The sequence below is a fragment of the Symphodus melops genome (genome assembly GCF_947650265.1).
Source record: "Symphodus melops genome assembly, chromosome: 11".
In the NCBI taxonomy this organism is placed as follows: Eukaryota; Metazoa; Chordata; class Actinopteri; order Labriformes; family Labridae; genus Symphodus; species Symphodus melops.
The window spans coordinates 19,282,151-19,306,776 of NC_136701.1; the positions used below are offsets into that span (position 1 = coordinate 19,282,151).

At 41.3% G+C, this 24,626-nt stretch overlaps 1 protein-coding gene across 3 annotated transcripts in view; it reads left to right on the forward strand.

The window, feature by feature from the left end:
• Nucleotides 1–7,443: 7,443 nt before the first annotated feature.
• cadm2a (cell adhesion molecule 2a) overlaps nt 7,444–24,626 on the forward strand; it is a 199,666-nt gene continuing 182,483 nt past the window's right edge. For all 3 annotated transcript variants that reach the window (XM_079355276.1, XM_079355278.1, XM_079355277.1), the window contains exon 1: nt 7,444–7,956. In XM_079355276.1, coding sequence (XP_079211402.1) covers nt 7,896–7,956 — 61 coding nt within the window. In that variant the 5' untranslated portion in view covers nt 7,444–7,895. The remainder of the gene's footprint in view (nt 7,957–24,626) is intronic.

The following is a 24,626-nucleotide window of genomic DNA, read 5'->3' on the forward strand; positions in this document are numbered from 1 at the left end:
AGCCCAATTAGCAATTTTCCTACATGTACCTCTGTCGCAGGAAGATCAAATGAATTGAAACTAGAAAATGGTAGGAAGGTGCTGAAAGTGAGGTGCAGAAAATGGTATCTGCTAATTAGCTACACACACCCTTTGGCTTAACAACTGTGTGAGTGTTTCTTTGCAAATATGCATTCTTTTGTGACCCAGTTTGACTTTTTTTTTCCTTCAACTAACACATCATAACATAAGTTTGTTCTTCATCTTTGTTTTACTGTTTCAATAAAAGATAGAACTTGATTTAACCCTGAAGTAAATTCTTGTGTAAGACTTCTAAAGAGAAAGTAAAGGTCAGATAAGAGTTGCACATGAGAATACAAAAATACATGTAATGTAAACTGCACATTGTTTAATGGATGAATACAAAGTATTATAAAGTAACAATGGAAGATCCTATGAGTTGAAAAAAGACTAAATCCGGCTACCCGCTTGAAGGACTACAGCCTCCATACATGGGGAGAAACTTATCTGTGCCCCTTGACTTCATTTTTCTGAGGTGGACAACAGTAAATCACTTTTGTCAATCTCAAAGATACACGTAAGACAATTCGTGAGCCACTAACGAGAGAGGAGAGAGGACGTAGAGAGTTGTTGTTGAGTGGTTCATAAAACATGGTTGTCAACATTGGTCGAAGTTTTTACGTGTTTAGGTGTTTATCTACAGATGACGGAATTTTTTTGTTTCTTTTTCAGAGCACATGAATTATTATTTACTGTCAGGACCTCAAAACTATTTTAACCAAAATCTTAAAAAGTGTATCTGGAGGAAATTACTAACCCTGCCTTTAATCTCTTTCTAGGTTGTCAATAAGAAAGTGATTATTTTTGTCATGCAAACTAATTCCGATTATTTTCCTTTAAAGACAAATCATCTTTATGTCTTTTTGTCCATGATTCTTTCATGTGAAGATCCTGATACATTCTCACTTTCTGCCTTTTATTTTCCCCTTCCTCCTTCCTAAATGTCAGCACGGTCTGATCACTGTGCCGTCGTTCCACCCCTGAACACTCAAACGGAATTGAGGGGAGCCAAGAGGAACCGGAACAATTTGGCCTGATAGCACAGCCTCTCTGCTCAACATCACTAAGCGACCACCGTGAACTCAATTTCGTGAGCCTTCCCTTACCTACAGGCTAGAGCTGGTGAGTGAAGAAGAGTGTGCGGTGAGTGTGTGTTTGTGTGAGCTGAAGGCTAACCTTTTGCACTGAATCATCCCAAAATCTGTGCAAGTTCTGCTCCGCTGGTTTACAGTCCCCACTTGGTCTCAGTCTATGTTCATGTGTGTTCAGTGCTTGCATGTGCGTGTGTGCTCACTTGGCATTTGTGTGGGTCTGCATGAGTGAGGAGTCTTTGGCCCAACTAGTTACCTCAGCTGTGGACAGTCACACTCCTATTACAAACAAATGACAAATGATGGAGCGTGTAACTGTGTGTGTGCGCGAGAGGGAGTGTGTTTTGTGTGTTGTGTGACGTAAAAAAAACATGAGCCCCAAAGAGCTGAATAAATCATACTATTCTAAAAACATTTGCTAATATTCTAATACAATAATATTCTTTAAGTATGAATAAATATTTACATTTTGAACAGTACAAAGGCGGTTTCCATAGAAATCCACAACATGCTTGAATTTTGTTCAACAACCCAAATAGCTGGCATGTCTGTTCATTTTTAATTGAGTTAATTACTCATTAATCCCCCACATGTCTACTGTGTGAATGTTCTCTTTTGTCCATCGTATATGCCTCAATAGGCTATTTCGATTATGTACATAGACTATATGTATGTCATACTGTACATTCAGAAAGTCCTCTTAAGCTGCCTTGATAGATACACATTCTGCCACCATCACAGAGTGTGGTTGGGAAAGTGAAGCATCAGGAGCCTCTTTTTAGCACTTGATCTTAGCTTTCCTCCCACTGATTTTGGCATCACCGGCGCTGCTTAGCTGAATATGGCAATCAAACACGGAAATGTAACTTAAATGGACTGGCTAATAATTTTTCTCCTGCTGCCAGGGAACAGTTGGTGTATTCAGCTCGGGCTACTTCCCTCAAGACCAGTGCTGGATCTGATTGAATGAAATGTTGTATTGTGTCCAAGCTCATAGATAGACTTACAGGCAGGCTGAAGGATGAGACATAAAACAAGACAGACCGAGGCAGACAAAGATACAGCTTTGTCTAATGGACACAACAGACTTTGTCCTTCATCACTTACAATGCGTAAACCAATAAAACTCAGTCTTGCTACATTTCTCTCTCCAGAAAACACAGATGGTACAAAAGGTCTCAGGATGGAGGCTGGTCGGTAGTGCTAAGATGGAAAAAAAAAAAAAAAAGCAAAGTTTGATAATATATTATTCTGTACTTTGAATAACAGAGTCATTTGTGTCAGGTTTGTATTTATCACCTGCAATGAGGATTCATACTACCTCTGTCACTGCCAATATACAAAGATTGGGTTAAAAAAAAAAATCCTGCTGGTTCAGGTGTTGTTTCTGAAATTACTGTGGCACACAAGCCATGTTGCACAACCAGCAAGACATAATGTGACATTTCACAGGCAACAAAACATGCAGGAAGAGGATTCTGACCTTTTGAATTTCCAATTTCCAATTGATAACCGCACACACAAACACGCATACATAAACACACCCACACACACAAACATGCGCACTTACACACAGACTTTCACACTTTCTACTCATTTATGATCCATTAATTACATTATTCTGAGACTACGAGTGAATAAAACAACAAAAAACACAATGTTGATAATTGTTTAGCATCTGTTATGAAGTCACATGCCACTTTTAGTTAAAGAAAAAAAAATGACCAAGGAGCGCAGATTGAGATAATACTGCTGTGGACACAGGGTCCATTATTCACAACCGGGGGCTTACGCATGCAAAACCATTAGTATGATATTTAAAAGAAAGGACCCAAATAGCACACAGCTTTGGAGCCACCAAAGCTAACTGGTCTGTTTCTGAATATGCCCGGATATGAACTTGACCTTAGTTACTAAGCAACACAAGCAACGCAAGCAGCACAAGCAACACATTGTTTATTTCCTGTCCCAATGCCTGAAAGCTACCACAAATCAGAAAGTGACATTCACACTTGAACCCGACCAGTACAGGCTCGTACATTTATTTTTAAGTATTTGTGAGAACAAACGTTATTCACAAGGTGCGTCTGCATTCTTCTACACTTGTGAATGGATGTGGAATGCAGCCATTCACATTTACAAAAGAGCAGTCCCAACCGACTTTGTATTCAGAGTTTGGTGTAGGAACACTTTTCCAGTGAGTGGTACTGAAACAATCGGTGTGCCACTCTAATCTCGGCTCTGCTGCTGAGCGTTGGATCTGGTTGTGTTTGGCAGACTGTCTCCCCTTGTGGTGTGGCATCCTGCGATGGCTCTGGTCTCAGTGGCACTGCATGGCCGCCAAAATTCTGAGGGAAAGGTCATTTATACTGCAGGCACAGTTGGTGGAAAACACTCAGGTGTCTGCAGGAGAAACTGCCTGTATAATCCTGAACTTATCCATTCAGGGCCGTTTCTTTCCTCACAGCTTCCCATCTGTGCAGGAGCACAACTTAGCAATGTGCTTTCTCCTTCCCTGCCTGGACCGGATCTAACTAATTTTCCAGTTTTCTCATGCGTGAGTGAGTGACGACATGGTATGTGTGTTGACAGGCATTCTGCACTGTGGATAACTTCGCTAAAAACAAGTTATCACACATAATGTGATACGCTTTGGCAGTCCTCAGAAAGCTGCAATTTGAAATCCCTTCCTCATTTCATACTCATGAGCTGTTCCAGATTACTGTTACCTCGTCTACCCGGCAACGACTCCCAAAAAGTGCATAGTCATAAGCAGGAGACAGGAAAATGAAAAATTGATGGCAGGAGAAGACTGCTGAGGAAAAAACGGAGGGCTCTATATTCTACAAAAATCCTGGCAACAGCAGCCACACCATTCCTCATTTCACACCACGATATTCAAAATTGTATGTTGTTAAAAGATGTGAAGAAGAGTGTGGAGCTGTCAAATGTGTAATCAAAACTTTTTCTTTGCTTAAGTTCATCTCCATATTCACCAGGTCTTCAATTCACTGTTGGTGTTTGTGAGTAGAATTCCAACCAGGATTTTTGAGTCATCTGCAGATGCACCAATTTCAATTGTTGGCATTTCAAGATCATGCATTCGTTTTATGAACATGCACTCTAGAATGTTTGCTAAATGTGTCCCCAAGTACCTAAAATATACGTCATTTTGATTTTAGGCATCGAATATGAACAATCAAGTAAAATGAAAAAAAAAACACGTGACAGGCCTGTGTATCTCTCTTTTGGCTGTCATTTTTGTTTTATCTTTTCATTATTTATTCATCAATCTTACATTTCCTTTTGTTTGAAGGGCTTTTTAAAGAACTGACAAAGCAGAGGTAATTCAATTGGACACGCACACACACACACACACACACACACACACACACAAGAATGAAAGAAAAATTTCAATATAAAAGCTGAGGTGATTTATGTCGTGCCCCGCCTTGTTCCATCCAAGCCAAAGTGCTCGGCCCTCAGCCTGGCAACATGTGTCAGCCCACATTAGGTGGACCAGTGAACAATGGTCTCAGCCAGGAGCAGGTGGTGCTTACTTCAAACTCTGAGAGGAGGCTGTACATTCGTGGCTGTGTGTGTGTGTGTGTGAGACAGAGAGAGACCCGTCTATCTGCCATCTGGAGCGCTGGGACAATCCCAGGTGAGGCGGAAACTTGAATGTGCTGTTTTCTATCAGTTCACTGACCGGCCTCTCTCCTGGATCCAAACGCTTTTCAAAGAGGCCCCAGTGGTTCCTCGCTACGCCTCTATTGATGGCACACACCAATTTTAAGAGTGTGAAATGAGCCATTACAAGGTGTGCAGTCCCACACTTTTCGCCACTTCCCCCGACTTTTTAAAGTGGACTGACCCAAACTTAGATTGGTGGGCCAGATCAAGTCGAGTTTATTTATAGTGTCGCCTCAAATAGAAACAGGTTTCAATATTTTGGGTGACACACAGGACTGTGTAATTTGGTGTGTGTGTGTGTGTGTGTGTGTGTGTGTGTGTGTGTGTGTGTGTGTGTGTGTGTGTGTGCTTCTGCTTATGTTGTATAATGTGTTTATATGAGAGACCTCAAAAAAAAAAAAAATGTTATCAAGATAATAACTACCTCGAAAATTAACAGGTGATATTCTACCACTAAAGTCAGTCAGCTTTTGTTGCTTGACTCACATAGTGTGTTGTTATTAGCATAGGCTCATAACATAAAACAAGCAAAGCTAATTAAATAAATAATGCATGGGTTGTTTAGAAGCTGTGGTGTAATGAAGGTAAAGATGCCCTTTAATGTAGAGACCTTATGCCTTTGCTGTGGAGGTATGACATGAAGACATACTGTCATAGAGTTTGGGATTACCAAATACATTTGTTGGATAAAAAATGTCATGGATTTACAACTAAATGTTCTTTTCATTAGTTCTACTTCCAAACACTGTCTTCAATCAAAGTGCACTGATTGCAGAGTTTCTGGTGTTCCACCTGAAAGCAGTGTTTAAATGACTGACTTCCCTTCATGCACTCTGTGATTATAGTTTAAGGCTTTTCAATGACTTCGAGTATGCAATCATCATTAATTATTCTTTTTTTTTTCAATTTGAGAGGAATATATCCAAGAGGTCATGTGCACAAGTTTTGTCGGTTGCCATGTTGAATTTTGAAACGAGACTTCTCATAATCATCTTGTTGATTATTGATGTTCAGGTTTCACTGTTGATGTTCATGTTGCATAACAAAACTGCCTTCCTGTCCTTTCTCTGAAATCTCAAAAATAACCTGAAGGGACATGCAGGCATCGAGAATTGGCAGCTCTAAATGCTGTGGTGCAGGTCATTGGGATATTGTTGTTCAGTTCTGCATGTACACTGCATCCATACCTGCCAAGGCAAAACACAAATGAATAAAACAAGTTTTTTTCTCTATATGTTGAACAAACCATTGTCATATGAAATTTAAAAAAGAATGAGTTCCAGTATGTCTGACTGATAGGCAGAACGATTATGTTGAATGTCACTGCTATCTATATCTCTGCTCTGTCCCTCAGCCCATTGTGTCTCACTACTCAGAGAAGCTACATCCAGAAACACTGCCCAATAATGGAGACAAACATTGCATACCTCATCCATAGACTGCGCACCTGTCAGCCTTTCTGTCTCATCAACGCAAGGAAAACCTGCTCTTTTCCCTCTATTTCAGTCCAAACAGCTTTTCCTGCACCATCTGTATAGGCCCTTCCACCCTCTTGTCCCGCCCTGTCCCCATCTCTTCCCACCTCACCTCTCCACCCCTCTGATTGTCCCTCTGCAGGACAATCTTCAAAGCTCTGTCAGTTGTCAACGTTAATACTTCACAGCCCTCTAACTTGGATTGTTGCAGGCAACAGAGCGAAAAGAGCCATGAAACCTTTAAGTTCAATGGGGGGGTGGGGGGGGGGGGGGGGAGACAGCACAGCTCACACCCAGACACACGTGTGCATGCTCTTTCTCTGTTTTGAATTCTGAGCGCATCAACACGTTCGCTGCAAAAAATGATCATCAGAGTGTCTTTGGTTTTACCATGATCTGACTTCAATAGACAGAGAAGCAAACTCCTGTAGGATGTGCTTTTCACGCTGTTTTTACATGCACTACATTCAAAGTAATCACAGGTAAATTGACTAATGTTTTTAGCTGATTCGGAGCCATTTAAGTGATCTTTATATACTCTTTATTTGCTGCTTCTTGCAAAGAAGCCACAGTGCAAAGAGCTGAGAATTTATCTTTAACAACAAACTCTTCTTTTAAAGAATTAATGAATGTGTACTTTAATTTACTGAATAGATATTTGCACATTTCCTCTTATCTTCCTATCTCTCCACGTTAATGTTTTGTGTTTGGCAGTTTGTAAATGTGTTTATTAAAGAGTTATACCTTTGTTTATTTTATTTAAATTACATTTAGTTTATGATGTTTTTTTTGCAAACATGGCATAAAGAAAAATTCAAAAGCAAATTCCTTATTACTAAACTACAAAAAAAAAATCCAACATGAAAGCAAAATTCAAAAAATAAACAATACATTATTTCACAAGTGCTTTACAAGTACCTTTTCTTGGAAAAGAAGGATAATGTCATCCCACTGACATCTGTACTAAGTATTTTTATGGTCACTAAACGTAAAAAACAAGATGATTTCGATATTTTTTGCAGTGTGTCTCACGCGCTGACCCCCCCCTCCTCGCCTCTTCCCCCCCCAATTCGCTTAGACTCGCGTCCTCGTGATTGGTTCACCTTTTGTGTCCGTCAAAGCTGCGTGGGCGGGACTCAAACAGTCCACTCGTGTTCGCTGCTCTGTGGATTGTGCGCCACAGCAGACCGGGACCGGGGCTGACAGTAGCACTAAAAGCAGCAGCAGCATATTGTGTGATACCAGTGGACTACTCGACCCACTCCCTGAGGTTTACTGCAGTTGTGTGCAGACACAAAAAAAAGAACTGCGCGTGCACCTTTGCGCCGGTGCATCTCTTTAATTACCCAGACAGTTGTTTGGTTCAAGGAGCGATATTATTTCCGCGTGCAAAGTCGGACCGTGAAGTCGGTTGTTATCCCCCCCCCTTTCCCAGAGACGCACAAAAGACTCGCACTCCAAAGTCCACCTGGATAGCTGAGGAAGCGGTCCGGTCCGGCTCGAGGTCCAGAGGGGAGAGACGGAGAGGAGAAGTTAGCGCAGAAGGAAAGAGGAAGAAAGAGCGAAAGGAGGCAGGATGAATCTCAAGAGCAATTTGATTTTCACCCTCTACACCATTTACGGGATTCTACTTAAAGGTGAGCCTGAGACGACTTGTGCTTTACGCGTGTTTCTGCGGGTGCTTTGTGTTTGTGTACAGGCCAACAGCAGGTTCAGGTCCACGCGGGTCCTGCCTGGAGGATGCGGAGTCCCCCCCCCTTTTCTCTGTCTCTCTCTCTCTCTCTCTCTCTCTCTCTCTCTTTCTTCCTTTTTGAGGCTCCCATTCTCATGTAGATGCGCGTCTGTGCCCTCGCGTGTGTGTACGTGCGTTGAATCGACTTGCGTTTGCAAACGTGCGTGAATCCAAGAGGAGAGAGAGAGAGAGCGAGCGAGAGAGAGAGAGAGGGTGTTTTTTTTGTCCCGTTTTACTCGGGACCTTTTGGATGTGAATGTCCAGGAATGAAGGGAAGCCTATTTTTATAATTGCGTGATCAGGACACGACCTAAAGCCATGCAGGCTGGCGTGCTCCTGCGTCTACATCCCAATTTCAGTCCCATGCACGAGGAGGTAGTAAAAAAAAAAAAAAAGCCCGCTAGGAAGACACACCTCAACGTCAAAGAACCAAACCCCGAGGTTGTTTTTGACTCGCAGCACTTGGATGAGTCACGGGAGACTGGCAGCGTTTACGCACAGAGCTGATTGATGCTTTTAAGTAAGACAGAATCACACAGACACATCAATTTATATCTTTTTATTTTTGTTGTGTAATATATCTCTCTTCTGTTGAGGTGTGGCGCTTGTAAATCGCACAATCTGCCCAGGTGTGCCTGCTGGGGGCGTCTAATAAGAAGTTGTAACAGATGTACATGCCTGATTTGAATAAAATAAAGGATATTGTTTTCATTTAAAAGTTCCTCTTTAGCTGACTATGTTCAGATCCGAGCTCCTCCGCCTCACTTGGCACATATCTTCAGCTTGATGATTCTTGTGCCTGGGCTCCAGTTTGCTAAAAGAAAATGAATTTGGTGAAAGGTGATCAAAAATCCTTCTTTTTTTTTTTAACGGAAGATCACAGAAGACTGCGAAGGTGGCTTTAGGTTACATGAGGGCCTGACTGTAAACAAGAGATTAAGGTGACATTGGGGGTCAAGGTCACAGTGGCTGTGTGTGCCTCTTCATAGGAAGCTTCAGTGTGTTTTTTACGGTGATGCAATAGTGTAGAGATATAATCGATACCTATTAAAGTCATACATTTTCTAATAGAAAAGCATCTCGTGCACTGAAGTAAAAAAAGTCTGATCTTTCAAGCAGACACTTTGCAGCCTTGCTCTAAAGTCGTGTGCATTCATTTCTCTCTCAGAACCGCTTCACTTTAACAAATCTGATAGAAAGTGGCATGAGCACAACCCAGTGGTATTTTTTTTGTTGTATTTCACTCTCTGCACGCCGAACACAGTGCATAACACATTAGGAACTAATGCATGGTATCCAAGCCCTGCGATGGAGCCGAGAAAAGGAAGCACAGTACAGATTTATGTTAAAAGTTGTGAAGGGTGGCCACATCTTCTCGAGTTGCCTTCACCCCTGCTGTGCGACAATAGCGGGAGGGTGATGGATTCACTCTGAAACAACTGTCTGCCTAACAGCAGGGGCACATATGCCACACTGAGCTTCGGTTTTGCGACATAAAGTCCAATTCATCCCCCTTGAATCATATGAAGCAACAGACTGCAAATTTATCCACATGAAAACTTGGCTTTGACAGCCGTTTTGCACACGAGTATGTACGATGAGAAATCCCAGATGAGGGACCCGCTGCACTCGAGTCTCTTGAGTATTCCTTTATTATTTTATTAGAGATCGGTGTGTGTGTGTGTGTGTGTGTGTTAGAGAGTAGCTATTTCTTAATACCCAGACATGATTAAGGCTATTCTTATCATAATGAATTGCTATGTAATGAGGTATCTCAGGGTATCTGATCTATCCTATAGCAAGCACTGCAGCGTTTATTGATGTTCCTCAGCCTGCCTCTTCCTCTGTATCCTCCTAAGGGCGGCACACTCATTATATGAGGGTGTGTGTGCATGTGTGTGTTTGCATATATCCCTGCAAAATGTGTGACCTGTTTGTAGAGCTTATGTTTGAAGAGGCCTCAGCAAAGACATAACAGCAGAGCACACTTCAGGCCTCTTTTGATGTGTGTTTTCCCGTCTACACACACACACACACACACACACACACACCATACGCACACATCAGACTCTTCCTCTCTCTCCCTCGCACTGAAGAGGATAATGCTAGGCTGCTTGATTTGAACAGTCATTTCTCGGTGCAAGACCTATTATTGTATAGGTTCCACACAGCAGGCAGGTCAGCCTCCTCCTGAATGAAGTCTACCTCGCTGAAGCCATATCCTCGCGCTCTGTAAATGACAGCTGTTTCAGCCCCTCTGGCCCGCCGCCAGCTGGCATCAAGACATCCAGAGACACTGAATCTCTGTCACCAACGAGACCTGCCCGCGCTATATAGTGTTACTGTGAAGTGTTGTGATGGAGGTTGTTGTTTACCAAACAGCCCGAGTTGTTAACATATTATCCGGTGTGTCTCATGTGCTCGTGCCGGAGCCGGAGAAAACAGCCTGTTATGCAAATGTCCCCTCTTACGTAAGAGCTCGGGGCTGAGCGCGAGGCGAGGAGGGGGAGATGCAGGCAGAGAGAGAGAGAGAGAGAGAGAGAGAGAGAGAGAGAGAGAGAGAGAGAGAGAGAGGAGAGAGAGAGAGAGAGAGAGAGAGAGAGAGAGAGAGAGAGAGAGAGAGAGAGAGAGAGAGAGAGAGAGAGAGAGAGAGAGAGAGAGAGAGAGAGAGAGAGAGAGAGAGAGAGAGAGAGAGAGAGAGAGAGAGAGAGAGAGAGAGAGAGAGAGAGAGATGTTCTAGAAAAGAGGAGTTGATGTAAGAGTAAATGTGGGTGGAGAGGTGTGGAGGAGGAATGTGCAATCTCCTTAGCTGAAGTGTGCGATATGTGCCCATGCCTGTTTATCTCCGCCGCTTTCTGTGTGTCGTCTGTGTCCTGTCACTCTGACCGCCCGCTAGCCCGCCTGTTTTGAACTCTGATCTTGCTTGCCTAAATACAAACCCCTGCTGAGGGATGTGTTTATCCCCGCAGTGAGTCTAAGCCCTCTGGAGGCTGACCCTCCATCCCTCTGTACTTCCGTCCATTCCTCCCTCGCTTCATCCTCCCATCCTGGTGTGGAAGCTTTGTAGCACAGCAGCGTGGGAAAGCTTCTGATAACAAGCAGCCTTGTGTGTGTGTGTGTGTGTGTGTGTGTGTAAAAGTGTGTGTGGTGTTTGTAGAGACACTGATTACACAGGAGAAAACAAGATGTTCTCTCTCTTTCCTGGTCCTTTGCTCTCTCCCTCCTGCTTCTGTGTGTGTGAGAGATCGTCTGTTGACATTACCACGCTCTGACAGGTAGAACATGTGAGGATCTACGCACCTCAAACCAATGCCATGCTGAGAATCTTTAGTAGAGCACGAGCACTGGCTCAATGTGCATCATATACACGCACACACACGCACACACAAACACATGAAGCTCCACTGTGGATTCATGGCTGCTCTGCCAAGGGATTTCCCATGATCAAAGCCGGTCTTTTGTTAGTCCAGGTGTTAAAAAAAAAGTTGACAGAGAGGAGGAGGCTTAAAGGGGAACATTATTTGAAGCTTACAAGCTCTTTACGGCAGAACTACTCCAGGAACAGTTAGTGTACGGTGAACCCACAACCACCCGCTCTCAAATCCTTTATCGAATCACTTCACTGCTGCACATGTAGCTTGGAAACGTGAAATAAACAGTGGCACGCTTAATACAAATATGGTGGGCTGATACACATTTCGACAGAAGGAGGAAGAAGGTCAGTACATGATGAGCTTAGTACACGTGTGTAGTCACAGATGGCAGTGAATCACAGGTGGCAAAAAACTTAACCGAGCAAGAAAACATGGAGGGGTTAAAAACTTTTAAGCTTCATGCAAATGTCCTCCTTTGTCTCCCAGTGAGCCTGTGGAAATCTCCTATGAGCCTTTAAAGCAAGACTAATTCAAATACATGGCACAGACTGCAATACTCATAAAAAAACAAAACAAAAAATAAACAAAAAAAACCCCACAGCATTTTGTCAAGAAATCTTTTTAGAACGTTGGATTAGAAGGGTTGAAAATGTGTTGTCAACACATGACATCAATTAGTTTATTTTGCAACTTTTTAATTTGTAGCCATGTGTCATACAGACATCATTGGATGAAGAATTTTCCCAAGCATACCAACATTTTTTTAGATGAAGTGTTTGTGGGTTCCCAACTATAAGTGTTCAATTTGTGGTTAAACTATGTTGTAGTCAAGACCACACGGACCAAGACCAAGGCTTACCCAAGACCAGAGTTCTCCGAGACCAAAAAAAGACCAAGGCAGGGTGAGACCGAGCCGAGACCAGGACCCTAAATATCACTGAAAAATCATTATCGAGGTCAGCAGTCGTGTTAGGCTTTAACAGCAGGAAGGTTGTGGTCGTAACCGGGGGATACAAATCTAGTTATGAATGAAGTTATTTGGTTTTTTTTAGAAAGGGGCGTTTTTTAATCAAAAGTAATTACATGGAAAATAATATCATTTGTGGTCTTGACTGGTCTTGATATAAAGTCCACTCCGTCTGAGACAAGACACAAAAAAAAAAGCTTTTGATTCTGAGACGAGGACGAGGCCTTCAAAAAGTGTTACTGAGACCAAGACCAGTTTGAAGTACAGCCCAAGGTTGAACTTAGTGTTCACTTATAGGTAGTAACTAACAGTGATGGATGGAAGTTGTGCTTTTAATTTCACCACCATTTTTGTGGATACAAAAATGTCAGCACAACTTTATGGGTCCAGGAAGAATGTTCTTTGTAATTTACACGTTACTATTGCTTCATTCTTCTACCGCCTTTTGCCTTTCATTATGTGATGATGAGCCCTGACATTAGATTAGACCAGAGGGACTTAGTTTAACACTCTCTTCATAATTTGTTGATGTATTTCAAAGAAGAAAAAGGCACAAATGTGACTTTAGCTCAATAAACGAGAGCTCTCTCTCTCTCTCTCTCTCTCTCTCTCTCTCTCTCTCTCGTCGCTTCTCTGCAGTTCAGTGTCGTCTCGTCAAGTAATAGGTAGCTGGCAAATCCATGAACTCAAAATTGCTTCCCTAAAATTGAAAACAGAAATCAATTGAACAATTTGTCAAGCACCAGTATTCTAATATTAAAGCCCTTCAATTTCAGCCTCATTATGGGAAGCTTAGAAATCATCTCCCAAATCTGAGCCTGTGTTTAAGTTTTAGGATGTGCTAAAACATTCAGGCGAGGCAAGGTAGCTTTTGTTTTGGGAGAGCACATTTCATACACCGATACAATTCAGCCTTCCAAAGTAATAGAACACGTATTAAAACTGTATCTCATGGCTCATGGCTGATAACCTAGCTCTCGTGACGAAATCCTCATGCGCATCTTCTGCTGCACGTCACCCCTCACTCCATAAAATCTGTTAAAAGAAAAACATGTATCTTGTGGTTCAACTCATCATTTATTGGTCTTTATGTAAGAAAAGAAACATAGAATCATTAAAAAAAATACCAGTGAATCGTTTAAAACATTAAATCAGTGCTTACAAATACATTTGCAGCCTTAAGATAGCAGACAAGGCTCAGGCAAATAAAAAAAAATGTTTTTAGCGTGGACTTAACAGTGGTTAGAGGCTGAGCTCGTTTTACATCAGCTGAAATATTATTCCAGGTCTGAGCTGTATGATAAAATTCTGCTTCATCCTGTTTTGTTCTTACTCTTGGGACAGGCAGTAGACCAGCTCCAGATGTCCTCAGGGTCCGAGACGTCTCATATGTCACAAGCATGTCAGAGAGGTTTTTGAGACAAGCTGCAGAGAGACTTATGAAGTAGCAGTTGGAGGAGAGGTTCATGCTGCCTGTATTTCAGAACACAATGACACGAAGACTGTGTCCTAGGAGAATATGGTCTTACTGTAAAATACCCATTTCATACATATTTTGCAGCACATCCCCCGAGCTTTAAAGCAGCCATTCAGTTGGCTTTACAGATCCTGGCAAGAAATCTCCTGAAAATAAAATAAATACTCTCAAGTAATTGGCTGTATGATGATGACGCACCACCACGGGTGGTTGTGGTAATAACTGCATGTTTCAAGCCAACACTTAAAAAAAAGCATCCCTAATTATGTTATCAGGCTTAAATTCAAGAACATGTCACATTTATAACATAGCAGTTTAATTCAGATCAATAGCGCATTATTTGAGCTTAAGTGATAGGTATTATCTAATAGAATCATATGTTAGTGAGGATGTTTGCTAATAGCTTCCTGGTTCCAAGTACAGAGCATGAGTCAACCTTGTTTCTAATCCACAGATAAAACGCTTTGGTACAGAATCAATGCAGAATAAATGTAGTTTTTCTTTTTTTTTTTTTTTTTTTTTGGCATCCATGCTGTGTTTCATATCCCTACTGTGGATGGTAATTCAAAGCCAGCCCAAATCGAGAAAAGGGAGAGATCAAATGAAGCCTCACATGTAGAACATTGAGAATCGGAGCCCACAGGTGGATTTGGCTGCTACAACAGTCGAGGCAGACAGCGAGTTAGCACCCTAAATAAACCTCCCAGTAGGGAGCTCAGCTAACGTATCAGCTGATGGGGCTGTTATTCAGAGTTCAACTGATTCTTACTGGAATTTAAACATACAGATATATGAATATATATGAATTACCAAATGGCTCATCTGCACAAATACAAAGAAAACTTAAAAAATGTCTATAAGTTCCAACATTAAATCCTAGTCAAGTTTTTTTTCTGGCAGCGCTCACAAGCTTAGATTCAGGGCAGTTCTTATTTGTGCTTGCTGTTGCTAGCTTAGGACAGTTGACTTCCGCTTCCCTCTGAAGTGACCGAGTGAGCGCTCGGTCAGTTGTCTTTGTAGATGCTTTAAATCAACGAAATGTCACCAAGAAAACTTGAAAACAATGTCAAAGAATCTTGTTGTGGTGTTAGCAGCATCTTTAGACAGTCAGTTTGGGTTCTCATTCGCCATTGTTGTTTACAAAGCTGATATCGGAGGTCCTGCCCTTTCTTGGTCCTGAATCATCGGTAGCGGAGAAGTAACATTAATGAGCACATTGTAGTTCTGAACTCAAGCTGTTTGTATTTGTCACACAATTAGAGCCGTGTTGATTTTTTAGTATAAAAGCACAACCATGATGTCTAGACTCATAATGTGAGACTTATTATGATCTGACCACTCAAGGTTCAAAGTTTTGTCAAACTTAGCTGGTAAAAAAAACACATTCCTGTAAAGTATCACTTTATTGTTTCAGTCAGACTTCAGTTATTAGATATAATCTACCCATACACATTGAACGCCAGCACATATCCACAGAAGCATAGACAGTGTTGGGTGCTAGTCGGTGTGTACGCCTGTATGCATATGTGATGTCTGCATTAGCATTGAATTCCAAAGGATTAGCGAAGGGGCTAATCTGAAGCTCCAGTCTTTGACAAGCCATGTGTCACTAATCTCAAACCCTCTGGAACAAAGAGACACAAACACAATCACCTTTAGGATTAAAACCCTCCATGCAGAGGGTGTTCTAATCTTTCACTCAAAGAAGGAAAATGTGCAAGAAGAAATTTAAGAAGAGAAATTACAGGGAAACACAAGATAATGAAATTATTTTCTGCCCAAAACGCACACGTCTGCAAATAGGCAAATCAATAGGCCGTGGGTTGCTTTGACATGTACTTTCAGTTGAACCAAACACGCTTTTCAAGTTCATGTCTCGCCCCTCGTCTTAACAACTCTTAGTCAAAGATAATGTTCTTTTTATGTCGTGTGCCCTTTCATCTGACAGCTCCTTTTCATACACCTCCCTCTGGGCCCGCTTCTGGAGACTCTGAAGTACATGTTACAGTAATCATTTTCTTCAACAGAGATAAAGATATGGACAGCCGTGACTCTGCCGTCTCCTCACAGCTCTCCTGTTCCAACTCTGATATTGTTCTGGGACTCTGTGTCTGTGTTCTTGACAGAAATGAATTCCGCCAAAGCAAAGTCAGCCCATATTGTGTACAGAAACATTCGCACGCACCGAGCCATATTTTTGTGTACACCAAAAACAATGCACACTCCCGCAAACAGACACACACACACACACACACACACACACACACACACACACACACACACACACACACACACAGACTTATACCCAGAGGGGTAAAGACACAGCAGTGAGGAAACAGCAGACCATTTGCTTGTTTTAGTGACTGCATTTTCAAGACTGAACATCAAATGAAGCTGAAAATAAAGGAGTGGTTGGACTGTTTTTTGACTGCCCCTTTTAGGGATACGCACTTTTAATACGTGTTATACTCTAGAACTCTCAATAACCTATGAATAAGTAATACATCACTTATCCTGGTCATGGCTTGATGTACATGGTGAGCAACACTAACTGGGTTGGGCTGGCCTAAAATGTCACGTTCACAGCTGTGCGACTAGTGAAATGTTACAAGGAGTACTTGAGTTCTCAATAAATAAACCCACCTCTGTCCCACATAGGCGCACATGTCTATACAAATCAGGGTTAACAGGAAGAATTATGCACAAGAAAATCTTCAAAAATGTAATCAACACTACAGTACCTATAGAGAAGAAGAAGAGTAAGTGAAGACGGATGTTCATCTTCTCACTCTGTTGGAACTATCGTCTACAGTATGTAGCTAAAGGTCCATTAAAGGGAGAGTCCATTCACTTCACAAACAGGAAATGAACCACAGAGAATCCCACAGATCGATTGACATTTTTCCGAATCACCACTTCTATTCCATAAAGTGATCCCTCAAATGAGTTGCAACCCTTCTTTAATGACGGTGCTCATTTCCTTCTGATGTCTGTGAGACGTTTTAAATGGAAACTCTGACTCGTTCATTTCTCATTTACCATAATATTGTTTTTAATCAGCTTCAAAATGCAGCTGCAGCTAATGATAGGGTTCTTTAATATCGTGCAAAACATTGATTTATTAGGCTACTTAATTGCTTTCCTTGTACTTGTACAATAACAATATGGAGTTATGTCATGATTCTAATTGAAAAGCGGGATTTTCTATTTCCACAAATACACATCTGTACTCTTGTTTTAGCTTTGTGGTCTCAAAGGAAGCCTAGAAGTAGCAAAAGCTAATTGAAATATAATTCCCCGGAGACACTTGTTCGTGTTAATTGACTTTCTGTGTGTGTGTATGTGTGCTCTTAAGTGTGTATGTTTTTGAATTTATAGTATGCCAGAAGTCACTTTCTGGTCCCTTGTCGAATCATCGCTCAAGGGTCCCCCCCGACAACGTCTTAATTTGTTTTTTGAAAGTTATTAGTCTGTTTTACACATTCCCCATTTGTATACTCGTCTAATGTAGTAAAATGATTCATTCAGAGTGATATTACTGAAATGGTCCTTCTCATAAATCAAAGCAGGTCTGTTATCCTGTTTTCTTTCAGTTCTTATAGCTTAGGCGAGTGGTAAAGTGCTGAACAAATGGGATTCACAAGGGTGTGTGTCTGTGCGTGCAGGTTTCTGCGTGTGTTCTCATGTGAAACCAGAGAGGACACATATAAAAGCCTGCAATTACATGATTACTTCAGAGAACTTCAGATGTGTATTGTATTTCATCCTATTGAAAAGGTTTCACACCCATACCTTTATGAACACACACAGGTACCCACACAGGTACTCGTTCACTAATAACAGAGCGTTGATATACAGTACAATTCAATTCACTATACAATTCAGTTCTTTGAATTGCCCTCCAGGGATAAATAAAGTTTTATTGAATTGAATTGAGACATTTAAGTACTGTACATTCGATTGTCAAAATCAATCACGATTCAGAGCGCTGTTCCCAAAACGGAGATGTGCACAGCTCAAACATAATTACGACTGCTTTAACTACTGTTTTACAGCTGCTTTAAAAAGCAGTCCACCGCAGGTGCACAGCGGATGGTTTGTCAAAGCTAGCCAATTGTTAGCAGTAAGGCTTTTTTTTAAGTTAAAGATGATTCAGACCTGTCAGAGCCCAAAATAAAGCAGTTTGAAGTGAAACAAATCAGTTCCTCTGACACTTTTAAGAGCAGTGGTTCAAAACCTGTTTTTATTTGGTGCTTCCCCTACTTCTAAAAAAACCGCTGTTGAAAGACAAATGTTTTTTTAATATTCTTGTATTTAAAGGTTACTTCGTCCTGGTCAATGCTCAAGTGTAATATCTTAGTAACTACAAGAAGAAAAAAAAAAGTGATCAGCTCCGACATGATAATTGTAACGCCCTTTAATCCTTAAAATGTTGCTGTTTCTCTATGACTCTGCTCTCACACTGTTGCTTATATCTTTCTAATATTATTTCAATGGAGCCTGTCTTTGAGTTCTCTGAGTTTTCCAAAATCTAACACTGGTCCAAGGCTTGGAGTGTGGCCGCTACCTGTGTCGAGATCGCTGCAGGCCTGTTGTAGAGAGGAGGGAAGATGGAGTCAAGTGAGACAATTTATAACAGTTAAAAACCAAATGAACTGAGACCCTTGGCTTGGTTGAGCGAGCGGCAGCACACATAATGCGCCTTAGGGATTCCTTCTCCACACTCATTGTGCTGCTCAGTGTGTGTATGTGCGTGAGTCCAGGCTAGCGAACACATAACACAGAAACTCACAGCCCCCTCCACCATCTGTCTCTGTTTGCCACATTGCAAATCCATTAAATGCTACACAACATTATTCCCCCCATCCTAAGTGGCACACACCCCTGAGCTTTCTCCCACTATCCCACTCAGTGGAACGACGACAATTTGCTACCACATGCACGTCTTTGTTAAAGATGCTGTGGCATGTTTCCAGCTGGATTTAATACACATTTATTTTCATGCTCCATTTGCATTTTTTTGTGAGTTGGTGTTTAGCATCGAGATTTTACGAGCCTGTTTGCTTGTCCCTGCAGCTTCATGCACTTGTGTGATAAGATATTTTCTACTGGCCACTGGACTTTAATAATCCCGTTGCCTCAGAAATAATATTTGTGTTTTGGCAGACTGATTTAACACATACATTTGCACACTGCATGAAGGTTTGGCTGAGTAGTTTTATGGCAAACTCATCTCCAGTTCTAATCAAAAAAGCTTCCCCGGCCTTGAACCTCCTGCTGGGGAAACAAAGAAGTTATTATGTTTTTTAAATGGTCTCCAATTACGAGTAATCCCACTGCCTATCTTAAAGCTATTTGTTTTTTCTCTCTCACTTTGCTCCAGTTGGAAGAAAACACATTTTGCTTTGCAAAAACAACCAGTGAGAGAAGTTAGACATGCGGCCCATCTTCTTGTTGGACAGCAGAAGAGTCTGTCTTTCTTTGCGCTCCCTCTCTGGCTGTCTTCATCTCTTATCATTAGAAACGGGGAACACAGTTTACTCAATTCCTCCTTTATCTTCCTCATTAGTGTTTGTCTCACAGTGCACTCAATTACTCAGTCCATCACTCTCCTTATACCCACAAGTCAAAAGCTTCCACAGGCTGAAGTGAGTCAAAAGCATTGAGTTGTTAGAATCCACTAAGACTCATTAGTGAGTAGATTGTGATGCCAAAATTGTGCATTTATGTGTTTAAGATTATGCTTTCGTGCACTGAATACAGCTAGTAAGAGGCTTTCTACTGTGGCATGTAATCACTTTGAAATGTCAGTCTATGGCCCTTGTGGGAAGTGAACCCAACACAGCTGGATTAGTTTGGATGGAGTGGATTTCAAATGTGACCTTGGCTGTGTTTTTTTTTTTTTTTTTTTGGCGTAAGCAGCACTAATTTATTTCTTGATTGTATGGCATTTCAGTAATAACAGCGTCTTACACCGGGGGGATTTGTCTACATAATTGTTTTGGAGAACTGTTATTGCTGCTGGTAGCTTTCTTTGAAAAGCTTATATCATCTGACCCTTTCACATCCACGCAGGAGGAGTATGGGTTTGTGTATTTCCGAAAAGAAACCTACACGAAATGTGGAACACAAGGTCAATTTATCGATATGAATCATTAGACATGGGTGCCTCAAAGCATTTATTTTGCATTCCTTTAAAACTTACTTCTACAAGAGACTCAGATAGCTGTGATAATGTTTTTCTCTCTCTTCTTTCCATACTAAACATTGCAAATTTATGCTATGGCTACATTTCCACACTAGCTCGCCAACATGCTGATGGTGCTGTAGGCCTATGTGAATCCGGTTCAAACGGACCAGCTAATGCTAATCTCTGCTAATCCTCTAAGACGCACCCTCAGAGCAACATTATCATGCTACTCTGTGGTTGAGATGGATAGCGGAGACGGGAGGCGACAGCACAGTGGTGAATGGAGATATCAGCGGAGCAAATATTAAATCATAACAGCTGACACGCACAAATCCTCACACCAGTGGTCACCTTCCAATGCCCGCTCCTCCACGCACGCACACAGAGCTGCAGACATGAGCTATTACTGGCGAGATAGTCCCAAAATCTCCAGGCACGGCAGTAATAATGAGACAGTGTTAACCACAGTTGCACTGAGCTGGTAAATGGCATCCTTCTCTCCAGGACTGAGCACTGATCCTAAGCCCCCCTTCTTAATGCACTGGTCACCATAATCCTGACCTTACTAAAAGTGAGCCTCAAACCAAAAATGGAGCAGTATCTTTTAACTGTGGTGAATCCTGTATTCAGCTGGTCCCAGTCGAGCCAGCTGAATAGTGGGGGGAGGTGACCTTCACATGACATAATCCTGGAGCCACCTTTCACCCCCATAGGCATTATAATCACAGAGCTGACACCAGCTCAGAGGCACTTTTTTTTTATTTTTTTAACTTTTTCGATGAATCTGACAATGATTTTCTGAGACGAGCACGGAGCGCTACTGCGTCCAAAAAAGCCCAAATTGGCTGCATGAGAGATTTTCCGTTGGATATGTATTTCGATGTTCCAAGGCAACGCTAGATCAGGACTTAATTTCACTTTGCACATAACAGCAATGAAAGAGAAAAAAAAAAAAAAAAAAAAAAAACTCGACTGTGATATGAAATAATCAATTATTTTCTGACAGCTACATGCACATTTATACATGGCAGCCCTTTTTGTTATCTGCTATCTTTAATAAAAGCTGTGGTTTGAATTCTGACATCAAGGCGCACGCTAGACTTGATATCCTCTCATGTGTTTGGTAATGTAGCTGTACTTTTCATTTTGAATAACATTCATAAATGATACACAGTATATTTCTTAAACTGATAAATTGCAGCTCGCCCTGTCCTCTCATATAACTACACGGTTGTGTGACGCTGTTTTACTCCATGGTAGAGTCACACTTGGGGTTCATTATGTCTAAAAAAAGATATAGCTGCTTGAAGTAAGTCTGCCACTTCTATCGACAGAAATGTGACATCTAAAATGCCCTTTTTCACTTTAAAATAATCTATATATTGAAATCGCTGACAGTGGTGCATTATTTCTGTGCACAGACATTAAATCAAGAAAGCACACTCCAGAGATGACTGCTGAATGTTCTTGTGAAACATCTAAGTAGAAATGTATTTGCTAATCGGTATTAAAATAGGCCTTTTAAGCTCTACCAAAAAAGGAATGTTGCGTGAACTGCTTGCTGTGCTTGCATCCTGTTCCAGCTTGATTTCAAAATTAATAGCATGATCCATGAAGTCTACAGCGATACTTTTTGTTTAAAGGAGATCCTCTTTGATAGGAGAGATAACAGAAAAAGAAAGAAAGGGAGGTTGAACGAAAAAAAAAAAAAAGTGAAGGTGGAGAAATAGCAGAAAATGAAGCAGGTGAAGGTGACGACTTGTTTTCAGATGTTATGCGTGAGTGTATGTTGTGCCTGTGGCTCGGCTGGGATCCTGATTGACATGTCACCGGCCACTGCTGTGCCAGCGCTCTATGAAAGCCCCGCTGTGATAAGATGAAATGAGACAGAGATCAGGGTTACAGCAAAGCATTGTGTTTGTGTGTCATAAATGGGTTCAGGGTATAGGGGGATGAAAGAATTAGAGATGTGGGGGGAACAGGGTGGATGGATTGGGGGGGGGGGGGGGGGGGGGAGAGGAATTCCTACAACACATCTGCTCCTTTGTCATACACAGACAGGAATTAGGAGCAGGGACAGATTAACCTGGCAAGTTTTAAGGGGTAAAAAGAGAATTTTGCACCATATATAGGTGAAATGCAGCAATGCATAAGATATGCAGGAAATGAGCTTTAACAAAGCGTCAATTTTGTTCTTAACTACCTAAGGTTTACTACCTAAACAAACAAACACTAAAACACACACTCATACACAATCACATTTCAGCGTATAGGCACGGGGGCAGAGAAACAATAACAAGGAAAGGTGGTATTTTTACAAGGGCCTCGTAGTCCTGGTGAAGCATGTGAATTGAGTTTACAAGCACACACACGGCGGTGATTTTTCATTTGACTCTAGACGTAGGGTTTTAGGCTCAAATTCAGCGGTTGTACTTCTGTTATCAAGGTTTCGAGTGGTATAAAGGAAGGTTACTCATCATTATCACTATCATTTCCTATCTCAATGATTGATCCACGACTGAAAAAACAATTAACAGCAAATCTAGCTGTATTTCTCTATAGGACATGATAACCAATTAGCCACTACCCAGGAAACAGCTAACTTAAACATTCAGCTCTATTGTCACCTGGAGTTTCAAAGGGCAAATATCAGAGTTTTCTAGTGTTTAACCAAAAGTAGGAAATGTATAAACGTATAGCAAACACTAAGTTTGGTAAGTTAAAAGCTAACCTAAGCAAGGAAGCCGTTGAATGCTAACATGAGCAGTTGTCTAACTCATGAGGCTCTGACCAACGAATTATTGAGTATTCAGCTATTCTTCCGAGTATTGTTAAGTATTGCAATAAAAACATTTGATTCTTCTTGATTTGATTTGCAATTCTTGAGGTTGCTTTTTCCTGAACTCCACTTTTTTTCTGTCCGATCTGAATGTTTTATTTCTCCCTTACCCTCGACACCTCACTCTCCAGCGTCACCCGGGGCTTTCATCTTGGCAGGGTGCTTCCTTTATGAGAATACTGCAATTGGCAGACAAGCGCCCTTGTCAGACACCATTCATTGCACTTGCATAGATATGAAAAGTGTTTTAACAAGCTCTGCTGCATTTAGCAGTGCAGCAGAAACGGCATACCAATGGGAGATGCAGATCCTGTGACCAAATTAAAGACTTAGAGAAGTTTGGAGACTGTTATGTTGATGTCCTTGTCAGACAAAAGTTTCAATGCAGCAGCCCCAAGGTGGTGAGAAGTTTTATTTTGCTGATATCCATGGAGAATTTGGACTTAAAAAAGCAGCAATGAAGTTATTGAACCAGATACTGTATCATATTTTCTGAATTTGATTTGCATGTATTAAATCTGGCAAAATATATATCCACTTAATCTCAGCTGTTTTAACAATAACTTTCATTTGGCATGCTGGTACAAAGGCATTACTGTATAATCAGGTTTATGTTGATTTACTTTCTACTTTGAAACTTTGTTCTGGAAGTAGTCCAGGTGAAGAGAGAGAAGCAAAGTAGCCATGTTTTCATCAGATTAGGAACAAGGAAAAATATTGAATCAAAATTAACAGTTCAAGAACGTCATTTTTAAATGACTTCTTGGCAAATACACAGATTCTGAAGAGATTGTAGATGGTGCTGTGGTTGTTGGTGTTAGGATGTACAAGTGTAAAACCTTTACATGATCATGCACATGCACCAAGTATATTTCACATTGACTACAACAAAATAGATCAATAAATAGTTGATGCCCGAGGACATCGGCCCACAGATCTCTGGGGGCGGCAGCGAGGCTTTGTCTGCTCTGAGGTTGTCAAATGAGATGTACACGTATTAAGTAAAATCATGATGATTTTTTTATAGGTCTTATGGTTGGAGCAATTGAGTTCCAGCCATGTTAGATCTTTTAAACATTTTTGACACCAATCTATCACTTTTTTGGGGCTCAAAGGGGCTCTGAACTTTTCTTCCATACAACAAGGCATGGCTCCATGGAAGTTGTTATCATTGTGTTAGTCTCTGCATTTTAATGATCGGTCTTTAGTTAATAACAAAGGCCTATTTACATACAGTAGATCTAGTAGCCTACATATCAGTTGATTAAAAATATGTTTGGCATGTAGTACTTTCCAGTTCATATCATCAGTGCATACTAACAATTATTCCATCTATTTAACCAATTCATAATATGTTCGATGTTTTACCAAGACACTTTGCAAAAGAGCAGGTCAAGGACTTTACTCTTAGTTGTTATGTGTTTACAAAGACCCCAAATTAATCCATCATGAGCACAGCAAAGTTATAGTGGCAAAGAAAAACGGCCTTTTAACAGGCAGACACCTCGAACAGCACCTCACTCAGATTGATGAGTCAGCAACGGATCACTGCTGAGCGGTCCAACACTTCTCCAAGTCTGGCCCATATTCAGTCAGCTTTGGTGAGAAACAAATGGCACTTGTTGAGTGTTAAAGGTCTGTCTTATCATTATGTTGCTCCAGTTCTTCTTTGGCTCTCTGCATTGGTCAAATGTATGAGAGGAAAAGTCCATCTTTAAAGTCTGTTGA